Source organism: Chrysemys picta, chromosome 23 (genome assembly GCF_011386835.1).
Source record: "Chrysemys picta bellii isolate R12L10 chromosome 23, ASM1138683v2, whole genome shotgun sequence".
In the NCBI taxonomy this organism is placed as follows: Eukaryota; Metazoa; Chordata; order Testudines; family Emydidae; genus Chrysemys; species Chrysemys picta.
In genome coordinates, this window is record NC_088813.1 from 12,851,079 (window position 1) to 12,870,042 (window position 18,964).

The 18,964-nt window shown below is 43.3% G+C and overlaps 1 protein-coding gene across 32 annotated transcripts in view; it reads right to left on the bottom strand.

Moving 5' to 3' along the window:
* Positions 1–4,611: 4,611 nt before the first annotated feature.
* Positions 4,612–18,964, bottom strand: part of MACF1 (microtubule actin crosslinking factor 1) — a 249,139-nt gene continuing 234,786 nt past the window's right edge. For 20 of the 32 annotated variants that reach the window (XM_065577277.1, XM_065577276.1, XM_065577286.1 and 17 more), the window contains 6 exons: positions 16,711–16,828; positions 15,451–15,519; positions 10,985–11,196; positions 10,177–10,287; positions 6,731–6,854; positions 4,612–6,179 (listed from right to left, as the gene is read on the bottom strand). In XM_065577277.1, coding sequence (XP_065433349.1) covers positions 5,923–6,179; positions 6,731–6,854; positions 10,177–10,287; positions 10,985–11,196; positions 15,451–15,519; positions 16,711–16,828 — 891 coding nt within the window. In that variant the 3' untranslated portion in view covers positions 4,612–5,922. The remainder of the gene's footprint in view (positions 6,180–6,730; positions 6,855–10,176; positions 10,288–10,984; positions 11,197–15,450; positions 15,520–16,710; positions 16,829–18,964) is intronic. The other 12 variants (XM_008171036.4, XM_005302134.5, XM_065577275.1 and 9 more) reach the window with 3 other exon arrangements.

An 18,964-nucleotide genomic window follows, 5' to 3' on the forward strand; every position in this document is an offset into this window, starting at 1 on the left:
AGCAACATGCTATTCAAAATGAAAGGCTTAGTGGGTCTGGACAATCTGCAGAGCATAGAATTAGAGTCAAGTATCAGGGGGTAGCCGTGTTAGTCTGTATCTACAAAAACAACAAGGAGTCTGGTGGCACCTTAAAGATTAACAGATGTTAGTCTTTAAGGTGCCACCAGACTCCTTGTTGTTTTTGTAGAATTAGAGTGAGGCAAACATTTTCCCACCACCATTTTCTTACAAAAATGCAGATTAGGGGCATGCACTCGTGCCAGCCACCCTGCCCCTTCTTTTTTTAAATCAAACCTTTTGTTCTGACGGTTTCAAAACAGAACATTTACATTGTTTATTCAAAAGGGCTTGTTTAAAAAATTATTTTATTTAAAAATTAAAAACCTCAGAACCAAAATGAAACATTTCAGTTTAGGTTGAAATGAAGTTTCGGTCCTCCTGAAACAATTTTTTAACAACAAAGAGGTTTGCTGAAAGTTTTGCAAACATGGCCTTTTAGGTTGACCCAAACCCAAAGTTATGTATTTATTAGTACAAGCCAGCAAACGGAGGGGGAAAAGTTTATTTGCTCAGGTCTATATATAATGTAGTTCCAGAAGACAGAAGGTGTAGGTGAGACTACCAACGATGGGCAATACGGTACTTTTCAATTCTACCAGTTGGTGTCATAGGAAGAGTTCTGTCCATGAGTGTGTTTTGTCTACAATGCGCACTCAGGACAATTGGAAATGATATGGAGCAAGGTTTCCCCTGTAGAATAGTGTTCAAGTAGTGAAAACTGGCCATATTCAAGATCAGAATCAATGGTTGTCTTAGAAAAGATAAGCACGTTTTGAATTGAACTGCAGACTCGTTTTACATCCTGTTCCTGTTGCAGTGACCTTTGCTTAAATAAAGAGCTTTTAAAAACATGTCACTAAAACGTGGCAGGCGCTAGTGACAAGTACTGCTCAATGCAACAACAATCAATAGTCAAGGAACAACATTTAAAACACTGACAATTTCAAATCACCCCATTTTCAAAAAATATTGCTTTGCTTGTAGTATCCCTGAGTCTCAGTAATGCAGAATTACTTATGCTATTGCACTGGTGTTAGGTACCTGGAGTGACCGAGACAGACACAACAGGGACAAAATGCAGGTATGAAAATAGTAAACTTGCAAAGCCATTCCCATTGCCACTTGTGTAGCATCAAGCATAGTGTCACTTAACTAACGTTTAGCAAACTTGGCTTTGAAGGGACAATGAGCACATTAACTGTGAGATCTATGTAAAGACACTTCAAAATGGATTAGTTACATAGGTTAGAGCAGGGGTTCTCAAACTGGGGGGCGCCAGGTCATTACATGGGGAGTCAGGAGCTGTCGGCCTCCACTCCAAACCCTGCTTGTCTCCAGCATTTATAATGGTGTTAAATATATTTAAAAGGGTGTTTCATTTATCTGGGGAGGGTGGCACTCAGGCTTGGTCTACACTACCCCCCTAATTCGAACTAAGGTACGCAACTTCAGCTACGTGAATAACGTAGCTGAAGTTCGAAGTACCTTAGTTCGAATTAGTTCGAACTTACCTTGGTCCACACTCGGCAGGCAGGCTCCCCCGTCGACTCCGCGGTACTCCTCTCGGCGAGCTGGAGTACCGCAGTCGACGGCGAGCACTTCCGGGTTCGACTTATCACGTCCAGACTAGACGCGATAAGTCGAACCCAGAAGTTCGATTTCCAGCCGTCGAACTACCGGGTAAGTGTAGCCAAGGCCTCAGAGGGTTGCTGTATGAAAGGGGTCACCAATAAAGTTTGAGACCCGCTGGATTACAGGATTAAGAGGAACTAGACTAGAAGAATTCTGATCAGGAGTTGCAGGCTCATGTAGTCCAATGTACATTTGTACACACGCTGACATCTGAAAATGAGTAGCGGGTCCCCAAGGGTTGAATTTAGGGAATTACTGAGTTTTCTGACATCGCTAGCCAAACGTATTAATATTTTACAGAGCCCATAAGTGTGCTAGGAGCCTCTCAGTTAACACAGAGCCACATCCCTGCCCCAAGAGTTTGTAATATAAATTATGGACCTGAGATATACGATAGGTGAGAATGTCACTTTCATTAGGAAGCACATAGGTTATAGATCTCACAGCCGATGTAGCAAACAACTTTGATGCAGGTACACTGCACGTGCAGTGAGCTCTATGATGGGGCTGGATCGTGGAGTTCTCAGATATTCCCTTGAAAGAATTCACTTAAATTTTTTCCTTCAACACATTTTCCCCCTTGTATGATAAACCTTTCATGCAATCTTTCTGCGGCACAACATAGCACAGATTTACATTCAGGTAGACAGTCAATACATTCCAGTCCAAATAAAACAGCTGTAGATGTGGGAAGGAGAGTTGCAGTAAACTGAATGGCTCACGGAGTAGAATGTGTAGTCATTAGAGACAGGCCCTTCCAGGAAAGTTCAGGAATCAAGAGTGCCTTGTTCCTGTTTAGCTTAACCTGCTTTGAAAACGGGTTCAAATAAACAGGAACAAGTCACTTTTATTCCAGATTGAGTGCCCACAGCTGGAATTAGTCAAGAATAGCTATTGCACTTTGAATTTACACCCTACCTTAATCTAAAACCACTTTCACACATAGACAAGCTCTTGAAATGAGATTTGACTATAGGAAACAAATTAGGCGGAATCGGGACTGGGGGCAGATGTTAAAGGCAGCATTCACCACTTGTGATGAGGAGAGAGAAGGAAGGAATCTGGTATTTGAGCACCACTGTAACAGGAGCATTAGAGAGAAGTTTGGAGAAATATTGCCCCTTTTCCTTCCCTGCTAAATCCAGGGAAGGCCTTGGAGACTTTTGTACTAGAATCGGTTGGAGAGGAAGCCAGGGAAGACTTGTGGGAAATAGCAGCAGTAAATTATACCATACTGAGCTCAAGAAACAAGCCAATGCCTTGGAAAGTAGGAATTACAGGCGTTGGGAGACTACTGCAGGAAGATACAATGGGGTGAGACAGGGTTAAAAGAAGTGAAAAGGGTTTTGAGTTGAGTGCACCTAAGCTCCTACCACTAAGGATAAATCTGGAATTGGGGGTGGGGTGGGAGTGAAGTTTGGGATGAAGATGGTTTGGTTACTACAGACAGATTTACCCCTGGCATTAGTTAATTCCCAGTCTTGATCAGTGGCAGTGCATCTTACAAGCACCTGCACCACATGGTCTCACTCCCTGCAGTGCAGGTGTAGGAAGAGAGAATGTGACAGGAAGAGGGGGACTTGGTTTTCCAAGCCAACTCGATCTAGATTTTACTGTTTGCTCCCCTAGGGCTCGTACTGACTTTACACAGCTTGGGCTAGGGGGACTTTAAAACCCAGTACATCCTACAGCAGGATCCAAAATGCGTTATGTTCCCTGGTCACATGCAGCAGTATGTGCTGCACTCTTGGCAATGACAGGCATGTTAAGACAACACATTGCTTTGCTTCCCATAGTACAGCCACATGCCGCTTTTAAACTGGAGCAGGGTTTGTCTGGGTTAGCTGTATAACCCGAGATTGCTCCATGCTGTTCTTTTGCTTTGCAAGCCAATTTCCCAGAGCTTTCACTTTCTGTGGCTCACATTATTAACCTGAGTCTTTAACGACGGCACGTTCTGATGTATTGCTCCACCGTGGAACCGACCACTTCTCTCTCCCCGGACAGTCCAGCATTTCATCATAGACTAGATTATATTCACATGCTTCCCTGGGATATACATGTAAAATCCCTTGGAGAGGGGAAAAAAGAAATGGAACGAATAAGGATCTCAAGACCATATTTTGCAAAGTAAGTAAATAACCCAAACCATCAAACATCTCCCTACCACCTGGCAAGCAAGTGGCTCATTCCTCTTAAATGTGGACCTTGCACCAGTTATCCAGACCCTCAGACGCTCCTGGCTAAATTAGTGCAATGCACTTCACCTGGAGTTCACCCAGAGCACAGCTGCTTGCTTTGAGTGGTGGAGGATGGTGTGAATTCAGAACCTATATAAGTCTCTGCACTGATTTCTATTCACTTGCTACCACTCAGTGGGTTGTGTGGTTGTTAAGAGTCCTGATGTCCAGGGCCAGCTCCAGGCACCAGCTTCTCAAGCAGGTGCTTGGGGCGGCCGCTCCGGAGAGGGGCGGCACGTCCAGGTATTCGGCGGCAATTTGGCGGACGGTCCCTCACTCCGCCTGGGAGTGAAGGACCTCCTGCCGAATTGCCGCCGCAGATCACGATCGCGGCTTTTGTTTTGTTTTGGCTGCTTGGGGCGGCCAAAACCCTGGAGCTGGCCTTGCTGATGTCTTATGCAATAGTTATTGGAAACTCCACCACAGCACGTGGTTTGATTGTGAAATGCCTAGATGGCAAAAGAATCGAAAGCACCAGGAATTAAAGAGCGGTGAACCATAAATTCTAAGCCGAGCTCTGACATGTTCTCTCAAAGGCAACTTTTGCTGCATTATAGATGCATTCAAAATACATTTTTATACAGCCATGCTGCTTTTGCTTTGTAAGAAAACGTTTCACCTTTAATACGTATGTTTATAAAGCTAGCACGGTGGAATAAAATAAGAAGCAAGGTGGTTATTACTGCAAGCAATTTTAATACAAAAAAAAACTGTTTTAAACAGTTCATTGGTTGAGCTTCAGTTTCTGCCTCAATTAACCAATTGAGAGAATCACACAGCAATATGGTCAGAGCTGAAGAGGAACAATATTTAATAAATACAGGAAGTCCAGATAGCCCCTCCCCAGACCCACCCTCATGGTCACTTGGTCAGTTGATTTTATCACAAAGAAAAGTCGCATACAAAAGCAAGATCGGACTTGCTAGCAAGTGCGCTGGTGAGACTCATTTAAAGGACAAGCAACTGTGCGTGTAAGTCCCAGGTTTCTTCTAGGAGTACAGGTGACGTACTCTCAGCCTGGTTTGAAGGAGAATGACCAGTCAAATAATAAATAGGAAAAGAGGTGCAGATAAATAGCAATTCTGTAACAAACAATGTGAGTCAGTCTCTGATGCAAACTGACTGGGTGGCCATCCAGAAGAGTCTTCCAACTTGTAGGACAGGAAGTGACAGAAGCACCTTTTTGTCCCATCCTCTAAAGGACGTATTTGTAGTGTTGCCAACCCAGTGCTCTCTTCTGGATAACTTTAAAGTTCTACCCCCCAAAACCCATCACTATTATTTGCTCTTTAAAAGCGTAAGTGCTGGGACAGTATTTTAAAGACAGCATGTGTAATGAACCCCTTTACTGTAGCATGTGCAAATTTTATTAATTCAAACAAACTCCAATTTCTTCAGGTAAAATCACATAACCTTTAAAAAAATGGAAGCAGACACCCAAAATCCCCTCACCTCATGTTTCTCTGTTTGAGGTATCCATGATTTACAAAAAAAAGAGTTCCTTGAACACTGTAGGATTCAGGTTTTTTTGTTTTTTAAATATAATTTATCTCGCTGAGACAGCAAGTCAAGTTTATAAAGATGCATTTAGGAACAATCCTAAAAGATAAAGCAGGTTCACACCCTGCACCGCGCAGAAATCCTATTTATAATTTTTTTCTTAACTTTTTTTTTTTTTTTTTTTACACTTTCACATCTTGACGTTTTTTGCTTGCTTTCTCTCTCCCACATTTCAGTTTTCTGGGCCCCATTGTGAATTGGGGTGACCAGGAGGCAAATTTTATCTACATAAATATTCACATGAAAATAGTAACTTACAAAAAAGAAAAAAAAAAAACCCAAATAAGGCAGCTTCATAACACAATTATTCTTTTACACTTTTAACAATATAATTTTTCCCATTTAGAATAAATATACATCCAATGTACGTAGCAGGGTTAAAAATTGGACACAGGTTTGTTTTGTTTTAGGGGGTGTTGGTACAGTATTATCTCTTGGGGCCTGGAGTTTTGGGGGTGGCAGTGGTAGTTTTCTTGGACATAGTTGGGATTTTGGAAGGTTTTGCCAACCCCCGTCGCGAACTGCCTTGACCCCCCGCCGTGCTGCTTTCTGAAGTGTCCGAACAGGCTGACTGAGTTTCCAGAAGGTCAAAATCGGAGGCGTCGCTTCCCCGCCGGCTGCTGGCCCGACTCCCGGCCCGACTCCCAGCGCGACTTGTGGGACGACTGGCTGTTTTTTTAGGATCTGAAATTAAATCCAGGTATTTGTGACCACGCTGAAACATCTCCCCATTCTAACCCTTAGCAAATGGACCCCACCCTCCTTCAGTACTGCCACCAGTTTGCAGACCCAACGATAGCAGCAATGTTATTAGAAGACTGTGCAATAAATACAGGATCACTGGTCGCTCTGTGATCTACAGTGAGCAACTTCGCCCAAAACTTTAAGACTCACTGAAGAATTTCACAGATTGTTTCTGGCTCTCACTCCAGGCTCTGGGAGACAGAGGGTCTGTGGTATGAAACTTTAATTCTGAACGCAATTTAAAGAGGAAACCCCTCTTAAAATGCATCCCAAACTACTCAGGGTCAAGGTAATCACTGAAACATCTCTACTACAAGTGGATAAACAGTCCAGCCTGTATAACGATGCCCTTTAGTTTATCCTAAACTATTACAGATGGTCAGTAGCTTCTCCTTTCTCTTGATTGGAATCCGTAGACAGGGACAGCTATGAAAGGAGGTAGCACTTATTTTAGCATCCATTACAGGTAAAACCGTCAGGTTAGGACTTACCAGCCCGATTGGTTTTGGCACCTGTAGAAACGGGAGAGGAATTATTACTGGTATCACCCGCAAGAGAAGTTCGACTAGAGTGAAAAGTCGGTCGCTTCAACTTGCTGCCTGCAGACGGAGTCACCTTTGAATAAAGAATGCATCGAGTCTTTTAGATGTTATGGTATAATTCACTTTGTAATGGGTTAATATCAGAGGTAGATCTCGGCAACAGGATTCCAATATATAAATACCACCATCATCGTAAAGGTCAAGGAGAACATGCACAGTAATTGTTTTATTGCTAAACCAAAGCCTAGTCCCTGAAGACATTCATACCAGTGGTGGCTTTGGGCCTTCAGGATAGCACTACATGCTAGTGCTTTTGCCTTCAAACCCATTGTTAATTATTTTGTTTAGTTTGATATGTTTTTATATTTATATCTATATCTATCCATCTCTGACTAAGCTACAGATCTATTTCAAAATCCCTGCCATCTGTAGTCCATCTGAAGGACCAAGTACTGGTTTGGGTCTAAAAGCCACACAAAAAGTCACATGAAATCCTGGGAAATTTTTAATATTTAAGAAGTCCAGAACAATTTTAAAAGGTTAATTATTTTTTGGTGAAAATATGTTGGGTTTTTTTTTGGTGGAAGTGTGCCAAATTTCAGTCCCAAGTGACTTAATAGGGCCAAGGGATTTCAGCCGAATGTATATAAATTGGGACAGGCAACCAATAAAGAGAATTTTAAATATTAAAAAAAAAAAAAAAAATCCAAGCCATTTGTTCAAGCACTAGGGGTGAATGAACACATGAAATGCAGGCCAGAAGGTCTCTACCATAACTGAAAGCTTCTCCGTGAAGTTTTAGATGCGACTCACACTCTGGTTTCTGTTAAACAGTGTGTTCCGTGACCTTTCCGATGTTGCAGATAAACACTAGAGGAAGCAACACAACACAAAGCTTTCTCCCACTGTTACTTCTCTTGCCACAGAAAGAGGAAACTGAAGAAAGCGTGACTGTACATCAGAATAACATCTCTCATGAAGAGAGGACTCCTGAGTCCAACTGGAAAGAGCAGCTCCAAGTTTCTAAAATAAGTCTAGTGCTGGTTTTAAGACAACATAAAATAATTGCAGGAAAACAGCCACCCAAGGTTACATCCAATCCCGCAGGTACTGGGATTCTGGCATTTTACATAAGAATGGCCATACTGGGTCAGACCAATTGTCCATCTAGCCCACTATCCTGCCTTCCGACAGTGGCCAATGCCAGGTGTCCCAGAGGGAATGAACAGAACAGGTAATCATCAAGTGATCCATCCCATCGCCCATTCCCAGCTTCTGGCAAACAGAGGCTAGGGATACCATCTCTGTCCATCCTGTCTAATAGCCATTGATGGACCTATCCTCCATGAACTTGTCTAGTTCCTTTTGGAACCGTTAGAGTCTTGGCTTTCACAACATCCTCCAGCAACGAGTTCCACAGGTTGACTGCGTTGTGTGAAGAAATACTTCCTTTTGTTTGTTTTAAACTTGCTGCCTATTAATTTCATTTGGTGACCCCTAGTTCTTGTTATGAGGAGTAAATAACACTTCCTTATTTACTTTCTCCACATCAGTCATAATTTTATAGACCTCTATTGTATCCCCCCTTGGTGGTCTCTTTTCCAAGCTGAAAAATCCCAGTCTTATTAATCTCTCCTCATATGGAAGCTGTTCCAGACCCCTAATAATTTTTGTTGCCCTTTTCTGAACCTTTTCCAATTCCAATATATCTTTTTTGAGATGGGGTGAGCACATCTGCAGGCAGTATTCAAGATGTAGGAGTACCATGGATTTATATACAGGCAGTATGATATTTTCTGTCTTACTATCTATCCCTTTCCTAATGATTCCCAACATTCTGTTTGCTTTTTTGACTGCCGCTGCACATTGAGTGGATTTTTTCAGAGAACTATCCACAAAGATTCAGAGATCTCTTTCTTGAGTGGTAACAGCTAATGTAGACCCCATCATTTCGTATGTATAGTTGGGATTGTGTTCTCCAATGTGCATCACTTTGCATTTATCAACACTGAATTTCATCTGCCATGTTGTTGCCCAGTCACCCAGTTTCGTGAGTTTAACAGCACAAAGGGCAGACTGACTCAACAACAGCTGGACATCCTTTTGCAATTTTCAGTTCATGTCACCGTAAAAAGAAATGCCTTTTAATAGTTGGAGAGTCGCTGTGGAATAAATCTTCTGACAAACAGCTGGAGAGAGATTTCCCCAAACTCCCTCTGATGTGAATTGGAGAGATTTTAATGTCTTTCTGTCTCGTGAAGCTACAGCAAAGAGAGAGGAAGCAAAGGGAAAGTCAAGAAAGAGGATGGATGCCTCGTTGGATACATGGCAGTTAAGTTCCATCAACACGTTTTAAAGCGTTGGACAAGCCTTTGAATAGGACCAAACACAAACCGTGGAATGAGGTTTTAAGAAATTTTAAAGTAGCTCCCTCTATGTGCATTTCTCTCCAGCACATTTTTTGTTTTGAGAGCGACTCTTTTACATCGTCAGTAAATACTGGAGCTTTTGATCTGGCCTTTGGTCGGACTTTATAACAAAACTGCTGTATCTTCCCAACAGCTTCCCAAAGCCTTTCTTATGGCAACACGTAGATCATTTTATACATTTCAGGAATTATACCTGACTTTTTGATAACAAAACTTCAGAAACTATTTTCAAGGGAAGATCGAGTATGGGAGACATGACAAATTGCCGGTAAGTTAAATCACCGAAATCTACATTAAAATTCCGAAGCACCACCAATTCCCAGAAGTCAGAAAATTCTAAGTTCAGGCTGGAACTGCAGCCTCCAGCCTGAATTCGCCCCGCTGTATTTGAGTATTGCAGAGGTCTCGCATCAGTGTGATGTTATAGGACATATCAGATATGCCGGAATATGCTGATGGGCATATGTACTTCAGAAAACTATGGCAAGAGTGGTTACTGTGCGTGCGCTGTAGCTGATTTTTCAAGTGCTAACTCGGCGATTTTATTCCTATTTTTAATATTCATAGAATATCAGGCTTGGAAGGGACCTCAGAAGGTCATCTAGTCCAACCCCCTGCTTAAGAGGCCCTAGTTTTCATTATGGTCTTTTTTTTGAATGCTAAAAAAAAAAAAAAAAGTGGCTGAAGCCAGGAAAAGTTACACTGGGTTTTGCAATCTGATAAGTTATTTTAAAATTGCTCAAAAAGGGGGTAAAAATGGATTGCAGGCATCTTGCACTTTGAGTTGAATTCTCGTGTGAATTTCTTTTTAATCCGAGTTAGGAACCCCTGAAAAACGCCAACAGTCTTAGCGTTAGCTGTGCTAACAAGCGCTGCTAAAATAAAAGAAAAGCATTCAGCAGAAAAAGGAATCAGCCGCATTCCTTCCTTTGAACAGGTCCTCTGACTAGCAGAGCCATACTCTACCTCGGAGCTGGACAGGTGGGAGTCGGAATTATCGAAGCCCCTGTGAGGGGTGCCAGCTTTACTGTTTACCAACCAGGGTTTGTCATAACAGCGAGAGAAGTGATGTGGAGTCTGTGAAATGGAAAATCCAAAGGAAGGGTAGGGAGAAAGGGGGGGGGGGAGGGGAAGAGGTGAAAAGTGAGTGAAAATGGAACAGAAAAGTATCCGAAATGGGAAAAACAAACAGAAAAATACATAAATTCTAAAAGAAACAGACAACAAAATAAAATGCACATTTGGCACGATGCGGTGAAGAGGAGACACAAAAAGGCAGCCACTTCCTCCTTCATGCTAGCCGGCTGCTTGTGTGATGTCCAAGACACGTCTGCTCCTATCGCACAGAGAGACGGCAGGGGAAATCCTGCCTTGTGGAAGATAGGAGAATCGGGAATGGTCCCAAGAGTTACAATGTGAGACCATAAAAATAAAAACCACCTCGGTAGGCAACTCGGCCTTTCCTGAGACGTGTTTATGTTCTCTCTACGCATGATCACCTACCTGCAGGTGTAGTGTATACAAAGTGAGAAGAAACTGGTAGCATGAAGGATTTAAAAATATCGACTGTGCAGTCAATGGGTTTATCCCTGCCTCAAGTATCAGTTTAAACCAGGCTCTGCCATTCAGGTGTCCACCAATGAAGCACGAATTAGCCTATTTTCTGAGTCCCCCTGCAAAAACCTCTCCTACCTAATGCTTCAGCTCCTGGTCTCCTTGGAACGGGGTCTGAGTAGGTGTGAACAGCAGGAAAGCAAAGGACTTTCAGCCTTACCTTGGTTCCACTAGCCGGCGCTGCTGGAGAGGATGGCATAGAGGTGCAGCTGTGATTACTCTGGCTTGCACTAGAGCTGGACCGCGTCGGGGAGGCAGCCCGGGAGGAGGGTTTTGACCTTCGACCCCGTGACCTGAAAGGCGTCATTCCCTGCGAGGCTCCCTCTGGTAAAATAAACTTCTCTCTAAGTTCGAGGTTGGTCCTGCCTCGTGCTGAAAGAGGAAACAAAGCAACTCCTGAAAAAAAGCCACCCCTGAGGAGTTTCACCCAACTCCTGCTTAGCCCCAGGAAGACGTCCTTGCAACGTCTTGGAAACTCCATCTCTGACCTACAATGGATGTCTTGCTCTCATCCCGGTCACAGCAGAGCGAGACCAGTGCAGCATTCTCGCTCTGTTGCGACGATGTCACGTTGCTGATTGGTTTCTGAAGACTTGTGATAGGCAAAAGAACCCCAGAGGTCCAGGAGTTCAAATAGAATTATGCAACTTTTAGGCATGTCCTGGGCCTATTATACAAATCTAGTTAAAATTAGCCCATGCAGCTGACGACATTCTTAGGACAGTTTAAAAATACTGAATAGAACTGCTCGGAAAGGTTGTACTCCTGCTCTCACACCCAGCACACAGCTATGTGGAGCGTGATCAATTTTCCAAGCTATAACAACTCATATCAGAGGGCAGATGTAAAATTTGGCTCTGAAAGTCCCAGGAACTGGAGGGTCTCTCTGCAACTAGCAATGGGGTATCAATGCAGTTGGAAGTTCTATGTCCTGAGCTACTAAGATCAGCCTAGGCCAGTATCTCAGAAACTCACCAGATATATACAGAGAGCAAATTCATTAAGTAGGTAGGAGCAAGGCCATGCACAAAGTCTTACAGGACAAAGGAGCCATATTAAATTCAAAGTGTTAGACTTGAAAGACAAAGAAGCAATTGCAGGGTAGAAGCCTTGTTCTGTGATAACCTCGGGATGGGAAGAACCCTGGCACCAGCGCTCTACAACACCTGGAGCAAAGCATTAACAGTGGAGACGAAGAAGCAGCATCACACTAGTAAATTCAAGAGCTTACAGAAAGCAAGCAGCACCGCTTCCGAATCATGCTGATTTCGGCAACAAGCCGCAGGCGACAGAAGCAAAGAATATTTAGCATGAGCTTCAAAAGATAATCAAAACAATGAACGTCTCAAAGACTGTGCTGAGATAAAGGGACGTATTGACTACCACCAGACCTAACCTGTTTCACATAAGGAAGAGACTGTCGTGAGTAAGGACTGTTACACATTTCCTTTTTTCTTTCTCCCAAAGGGCTGGGGAGGGGAAAGACCATTTCAGTCCCAGACCCCTCACACAGACACGCACTTTATTCTCCCTGCCAAAGAAATCCTTGTGTTGCATTTGCTTTGCTTCCAGACAAAATGGGCTGGAAGCGGTTCTCCTCTGGAGTCCCAACATGCATCAGTCACTGCTTCCCTTGGGAGAGGATTTCACATTCTAACAAGAGGATTTCACATTCTAATTGTTCTTGGGAACTTGTTCTCAATGCACACTCTCTATTTGCCTTTATATTTCTCCACTCGATTATGCCCCAAATAACCCTCCTCTCTCCTTGATGCTTACATCTTCTAAGCAAAATACCTGCTTATTATGGCCCTTATTTAATCAACATCTAGTTCTGCTATCTTATTTTGTTAATGCCTTTCCTCACAAGTCAATTCTTCCAGGCCTCTAATCATTTTTACTGCTCTTCTATGAACTCCTTCTGGTGGGTTGACATCTATCTAATTACCAACCTGCCCAGAACCACATGGAGTTTTACAGGTGGGCTCCTCCGTAGTGCACAGTGGAACTAACGCATCCCTCTGACAAGCTACAATGGACCGTGGCCAAAATATCATCGGCTTTTTTTTGCTGCCATAGATTTATACGTTACAAAGGCCAGAAGGAACCCCACTGTGATTGTCTAGTCCGACCTCCTGTACAACACAGGCCGATGGACGTCCCTGAATTGATTCCCGTTTGAACTAGAGGAGGTCTTTTAGAGAAACATTCAGTCTTGATTTAAACGTTACCAGTGACGGAGAATCCATCACAACCGTTGTTCCAATGGTTAATTACCCTCACTGTAAAACAAAGATACACTTGAATCCTAGTCTGAAGTTACACACCCAGCTGGGTGTGGCTCATTCCCCTTTCGGAGAATCCCGGCAGCCGAATGCTGGTTGCTGCCAGGTTTCACCATGGGCCTCTCTCACTCCCCGTACTGAGCCCTCCAGAAGAGGAAAAATGGAGCAGCAGCTCCACCTTTTAAACAGAGTTTTAGCGACATGTATCTCAACTGTTGCTCTGCATGATGTGGTTTCCGGTGCTAATGTGCCGACATCAATTGCTATCAAAGGTCCTTTAGGGCATTTGAAAGCCGCAAGTGAGAAACACAGCAGAGATTCCTTTAGTACACATGGGGAATTCTCCCGCTTACGCAAAGAACACCAAAAAGAATAATGTAATGTGCCAAGCAAAAAACACACTGACATCCAAAAGGCCCAGGTTGGCCTTACACAGACCTGGCCGTTCAGCTATAAAATACATGGGAGTCAGATTTCTGTCTTGAGAGAACATCCTTTATCCCTTGCAAAATTCTTCCTATCTTGAGGCTGGATTTAACACAACATTTTCATTAACAAATCCATCACGTAAGATGGTCGGCACTGAACTGGGAGACTCAGAAGACCTGGGTTCTATTCCCAGGCCTTGGTCAAGTCACTTCCCCCCGGGACTCTATTTCCACTCCTCCCCTCCCCCCCTTTGTTTTGTCTATTTAGATTCGGGACAAGAACTGTATCTTTGTGCACTTGCATAGCACCTAGCATGTAGGAGTTTCTAGGCACTATTGTAATACAAATTATTTTTTAAAAGGAAAATGGTCTGAAGAAACCACTCACTGCAATTCACTTCCAGACAGGTAGCATCTGGCCATAGTACATTGTACGCCCCAATTACAAGCTGCTTCACTGTCTGCACAAAATAGCAATACATTCGGTACAAGGCTAGCTCCCAGGTTGATTTTCTACACAGGTACCTGAAAACTAAACCCAAGACAACCAAGTGTTTTCAAAACTCACTGTGGAGTGGGTTTTTGAAACTCCAGCCTCATGTACCATCACCACAGTCTATTTTTACATCTAGAAACATCTAAAAAGGAATAATGGGAGCTGATATACAGTATGGGATGTCCAGGACTTGGCGTGGGAACGTCTATTATTTTATAAATAGAAATAAATATGTAAACTGAAGAATTGGTTCATCTTATTCATTTCAAACGAAAGTCCCACATCAAGCCCAAATGGACTTTCTCTTTCTCAAGACATTTTAGAAAGGGACCAGCTGTGATTAACTCTGATCTTTTTCTACCACAAAAAAAATACTGATCCAGGAGAAACTCTCACAGATTCAACATTTCAAAATCCAGAGAAAAATCACTGACTCCAATTTTTCCATGCAGTACATGGTTCAGTTTTCCAGTCATAAAAAATTTTAAGCTTCCCTTGTTTATTTCCAAATGTTTCTGATTTAAAAAAAAAAATCAACTCTTTTCGGATAAACTGAAATAAGATCCCTGGGAGCTGAACTGAATAAGAAAGGAAGGATGGTTCGGTGAGTAGGACACTAGCTTTGGACTTAGGAGAGCTGGGTTCAATTCTCAGTTCCGCCACAAATGCTCTGACACACCTTGGTCAACTCACTTAATCAATCTGCCTCAGTTTCCCATCTGTAATTGGGCATACTACTACAGTACCTCACAAGTAAATATATTAAGATTGTGAGTGTTCAGATACTGTGGTAATGGAGGCCAGATAAGTATCTAAGAAAGCACAATGATAATATGTCTAACTATGAATCTAAGCCCTGGTCTACATTGGCGGGGTGGGGGGGGAATCGATCTAAGTTATGCAACTTCAGCTACGTGAATAACGTAGCTGAAGTTGACGTACTTAGATCAACTTACCGCAGTATCTTCACCGCGGTGAGTCAACTACTGCCGCTCCCCCGTCGACTCTGCCTGCACCTCTCACCGCACTGGAGTACAGGAGTCGACGGGAGAGGGCTTGGGGGTCGATTTACCGCGTCTAGACTAGACACGATAAATCGATCCCCGCTGGATCAATCGCTGCCCGCCGATCCAGCGGGTAGCGTAGACATACCCTGAGTTTGAACAGACAGATTATGTAGTGTGTGTGTTTTTTCCGGTTTCTGTCCCGCCACTCAATTTTCTGAGAGTTGATTTAGTTAAAAACGGTTTTAAAATGTCTCGACTAGAATATTCTCGATATTGTCAACACTGTGTCTCAGCATTCACAAAGGCAGCAGATGTGGTGGGGCAGGCGGGCTGGTTAAGAAGCAAAGCCATTCTTAATGATGGGAGAGCGCGGATGCCAGCAAGAGTGATAAAGCAAAAATAACGCCAACCTATCGGAGACTGACTGGCAATCGAAGAGCTGGAATCAGAGCGCTTTATTTTACTTCCAGGGTGGTGAACTAGAATAAAGAAAAACACACACATACAAGGAAACGGACAGAGCAGGAGAAAGCAGAAACTGGTCAAGAGAGAAATGCACAGTTGAAGGACAGCTCTTTTTCACCCCATGCAGCGCTGCCATTTTGTTTGAGAGGCGGGGAAGGAAGAGTTGGTAACTGGAATCTTGCAGGAAATTTTTTAGGCATATACACACAGAGCTTCTGGAAACAGCACCATTGTCCCTAAGTATACAATGTGAGCGTTTTCTTTATGGAGGGCGCAGCAGCACATTAGAATCACATTTATCAGCAAGAGAGATTACATTCTTGTCTAGAGGCTTCTTACACCTGATTTTACCTACGTTTGTATGGAATTGGAACAGTTTTTATTGGATTTCTCCAACACACCGGCCATCTATCAGCACATTGGATTTGCAACACTAACATTTATAGCGGAATCCACACTGACAACTGTTTGTTGTGAAAGACACACAAGTCCACAAAGGCTGGAGTTCTGCTGAAATCGGCACATGCCATCAACCCAAAAGGAAACACACACAAGACACCAGCTTTTGAAGAGCGCAGACAACAAATCAAAATGAGGGGTTTAAACTACAAAAAAGAAATGATCAGCAAATTGATATGAAAAAAAAAATGGATGCTAACAAAATAATTTTTAGTAAAAGGAATTTTCTTTTTATTCAGGGTAACTAATTTTAACTCCTTAATGCTCAAGGTTTGGATTTTCTGGAAGACCCGTTGCAAAGGTTTCATACTGTAATACTGCCATCCCCAGGTGTTCAATAATTTTGCGATTGGCTTAAAATCATGTGATTTTACACGAACAATACACAGAGTTCTTTTTATTTGCTTTCTGATTTTTGAATCTTCAGGTGCACTCAGATCACATTTTCAAGCTTTTCTCAGCAACCAGGAGGACGACAAACTTGTTTGGTTCCTTTGAAATGAAAATTGAGATTCTCACCTATTCACATGACTCCAGAAACTGGGGCTTTAAGAACACTACCAAATATTGAGAGACTTGCCATAAAAATCACACTAAGTTTTGGGTTTTTTTAGTTCCTATTTTCTCCAGATCTTCCTTTATTTGCACAAGCCCACAGACTGATGAGATCTGCTTCAATGAAGCATCTGGCGACTGTACAACTATTGTGGAGATGAAAGGTCCCTGAGAAACAGGTTCTTCCTTACCTCTGCAAGGGTCATTTTTCACTAAAAATTCATCCAGGGCCATCCATCCTCCTCCAACTCGAACCATGACAGTGCTGCGCAAAATACGGACCAGTCGCAACTGCTGGGAATCACCAAACTGTGGAACCAATAGAGAAGCAGTTCAAATAACAGGGCTATAAAATGGAGACACGGCTCCTCTCCAAAACAGACTGCGCCAGGGTGAGTATTATCACTACACTGGAGACTATTTGAAATGCTACCTGTAACCCTAAACATTTTCAAAGCTCTTATTAATGTTTAGGGCTTCTCTAAATATATCAAAAAGTTACGTTCTGTGGGAATCAATTCACTTTGGTGTCAATTGATGAGAATGTTTTCATCTAAAGAAACTCGCAGGACAATGCTATGAACAGGATTCTCTATGCCAAAAAAGCTGAGAAATTCAAATGCAGATCAAAGGATGGCCAGGTAGCAAATTAGAGTTTATAATTTGATCTTTTGAGGGTTTTACCCAAAGAAACAGCATTTTATTGCTCTGCCTTACATGAATAATAATACCACTTAGCTCTTATGTAGTGCTTTCATTAGTAGATCGCAAAGCACTTTACAAAGGGGGGGGGGGCACAGCACCATTGTCCCCAGTTTACAGATGAGGAAACTGAGGCACAGGGATGGGAAGTGACTTGCCTCATGTCACATAGCAGGCCAGTGGCAGAGCCAAGAGCAGAACCCAGCCACTGTAGTCCCGCTCCCAGTGCTCTATCCATTAGACCACACTGCCCACTGACACTCCTGATGCAGTCTGCTTTGAAAAGAGACACCTGGCACGTCACTGAAGGCTGGCATAGCAAATGCTAGCAGTGCAGCATCGGCACTGAGAATGAAACCTCTTTACCAAGTCTGAGGTGCGAGCATTTCACCGAGTCTCAACCAGCAAGAGAGCTCCCACAGGAGAGTCACCCAATTATAGTGAATCTAGAATGTAGAAATCGAAGGTTCAAGTCCCAGAATGTTTATTAGTGATTATAATGTTCATTAGGAATTTAAAATCGCTCCAATTTCAAACAATCATCGAGTGTGCCTCTGAATCAACAAAATCGCACATCTCTTTCCGGTCCCCCCGTGCTATCATACATAACCATTGATTAAAAGTCTCCATCCACCACCATGCACGTGCTTCTCTTCAGAGCCACCTTCTCCTAATATTTACATGGACACTCGGACATCTAGCAGAACCCCACCTGGACTACTGTGAACAGGACTTGTCCATGTACCACATAGGGGGAAAGAGCAGCAAAGATCCCACCTTGTCTTAGGAGCTTAAGCAACGAGGGACAACTAAGGAAAGTGGATTGATTGCCTTTGAAAAGGGGGATACTTCAGCATGATCTAATAGAGGATTTCAGAATTATGAAGGCGTTGATAAGTGAGACCCTCTTTTTTTAACATGGAGAAGGACTTAAAAAAACAGGAGACATAATGGAAACCTTAGGAAAGGAGGTGTAACTAGGGGAAACTTGGGCAGAATTGTGCTAACGATGCTAAAAACAAGGGATAACTTACTGGGGAGGTAACTGAGGTAAGAAAAATGACAGATGAGTTCAAGACACATCTAGATTGATTTCTGCAGAAAGAGTGTGCTGGGGGCATTGGGACAAAGCAGGATTAAGGGTTCCTTTTCCTGCTCCAAACATCTCATATGCCCCCTTCTCTCCTGAGACTACCTCTCTCCCGTGTTATGCACAGCCCTTTCTCAAAGAGTTCCATGCATGAGCCTCTTTTCAGATGGCCCCTTTGCTATCAGGCGTGGGACCGAGCTGTGGGCATCTCTAGGGCCCTCTTTCAATCCGTAGCTGCAGGTAGCGCCTGTTCACGAAGGGATCCTGCTTCCATGCTCTCCCCAGCAAGTGGAGGCTGGCGTTTAGTTAGCTTGAGAGCGGTAGGATGCTCAGCTCTGCTCCCTGGAGAACCAATGAGCCACAGAATGGAAGGTCTTTAGCGCTAAGCAATCGCGGGCTGGAGTGCTGGAAAGGTAGGCTGGCTTTGGAGACTATGACTTTTGGTCTCAAAGGCAAAATTCTCAGCTGCGCCTCGTATGTGCTGGACACACCTGGGGCAACACCCCTCTCCTGGGGCAACACCCCTCTCCTGGTGCAGCTGCTAGGCCAACTAGCTATAGCCAGAAAGAGCTTTTTATGCCTGCTGAGGCTCACTGGAGGGTAAGGGCTCTCTGGCCAGGCCCCTTTGCTACACTGGTTCTATACTAACGGAG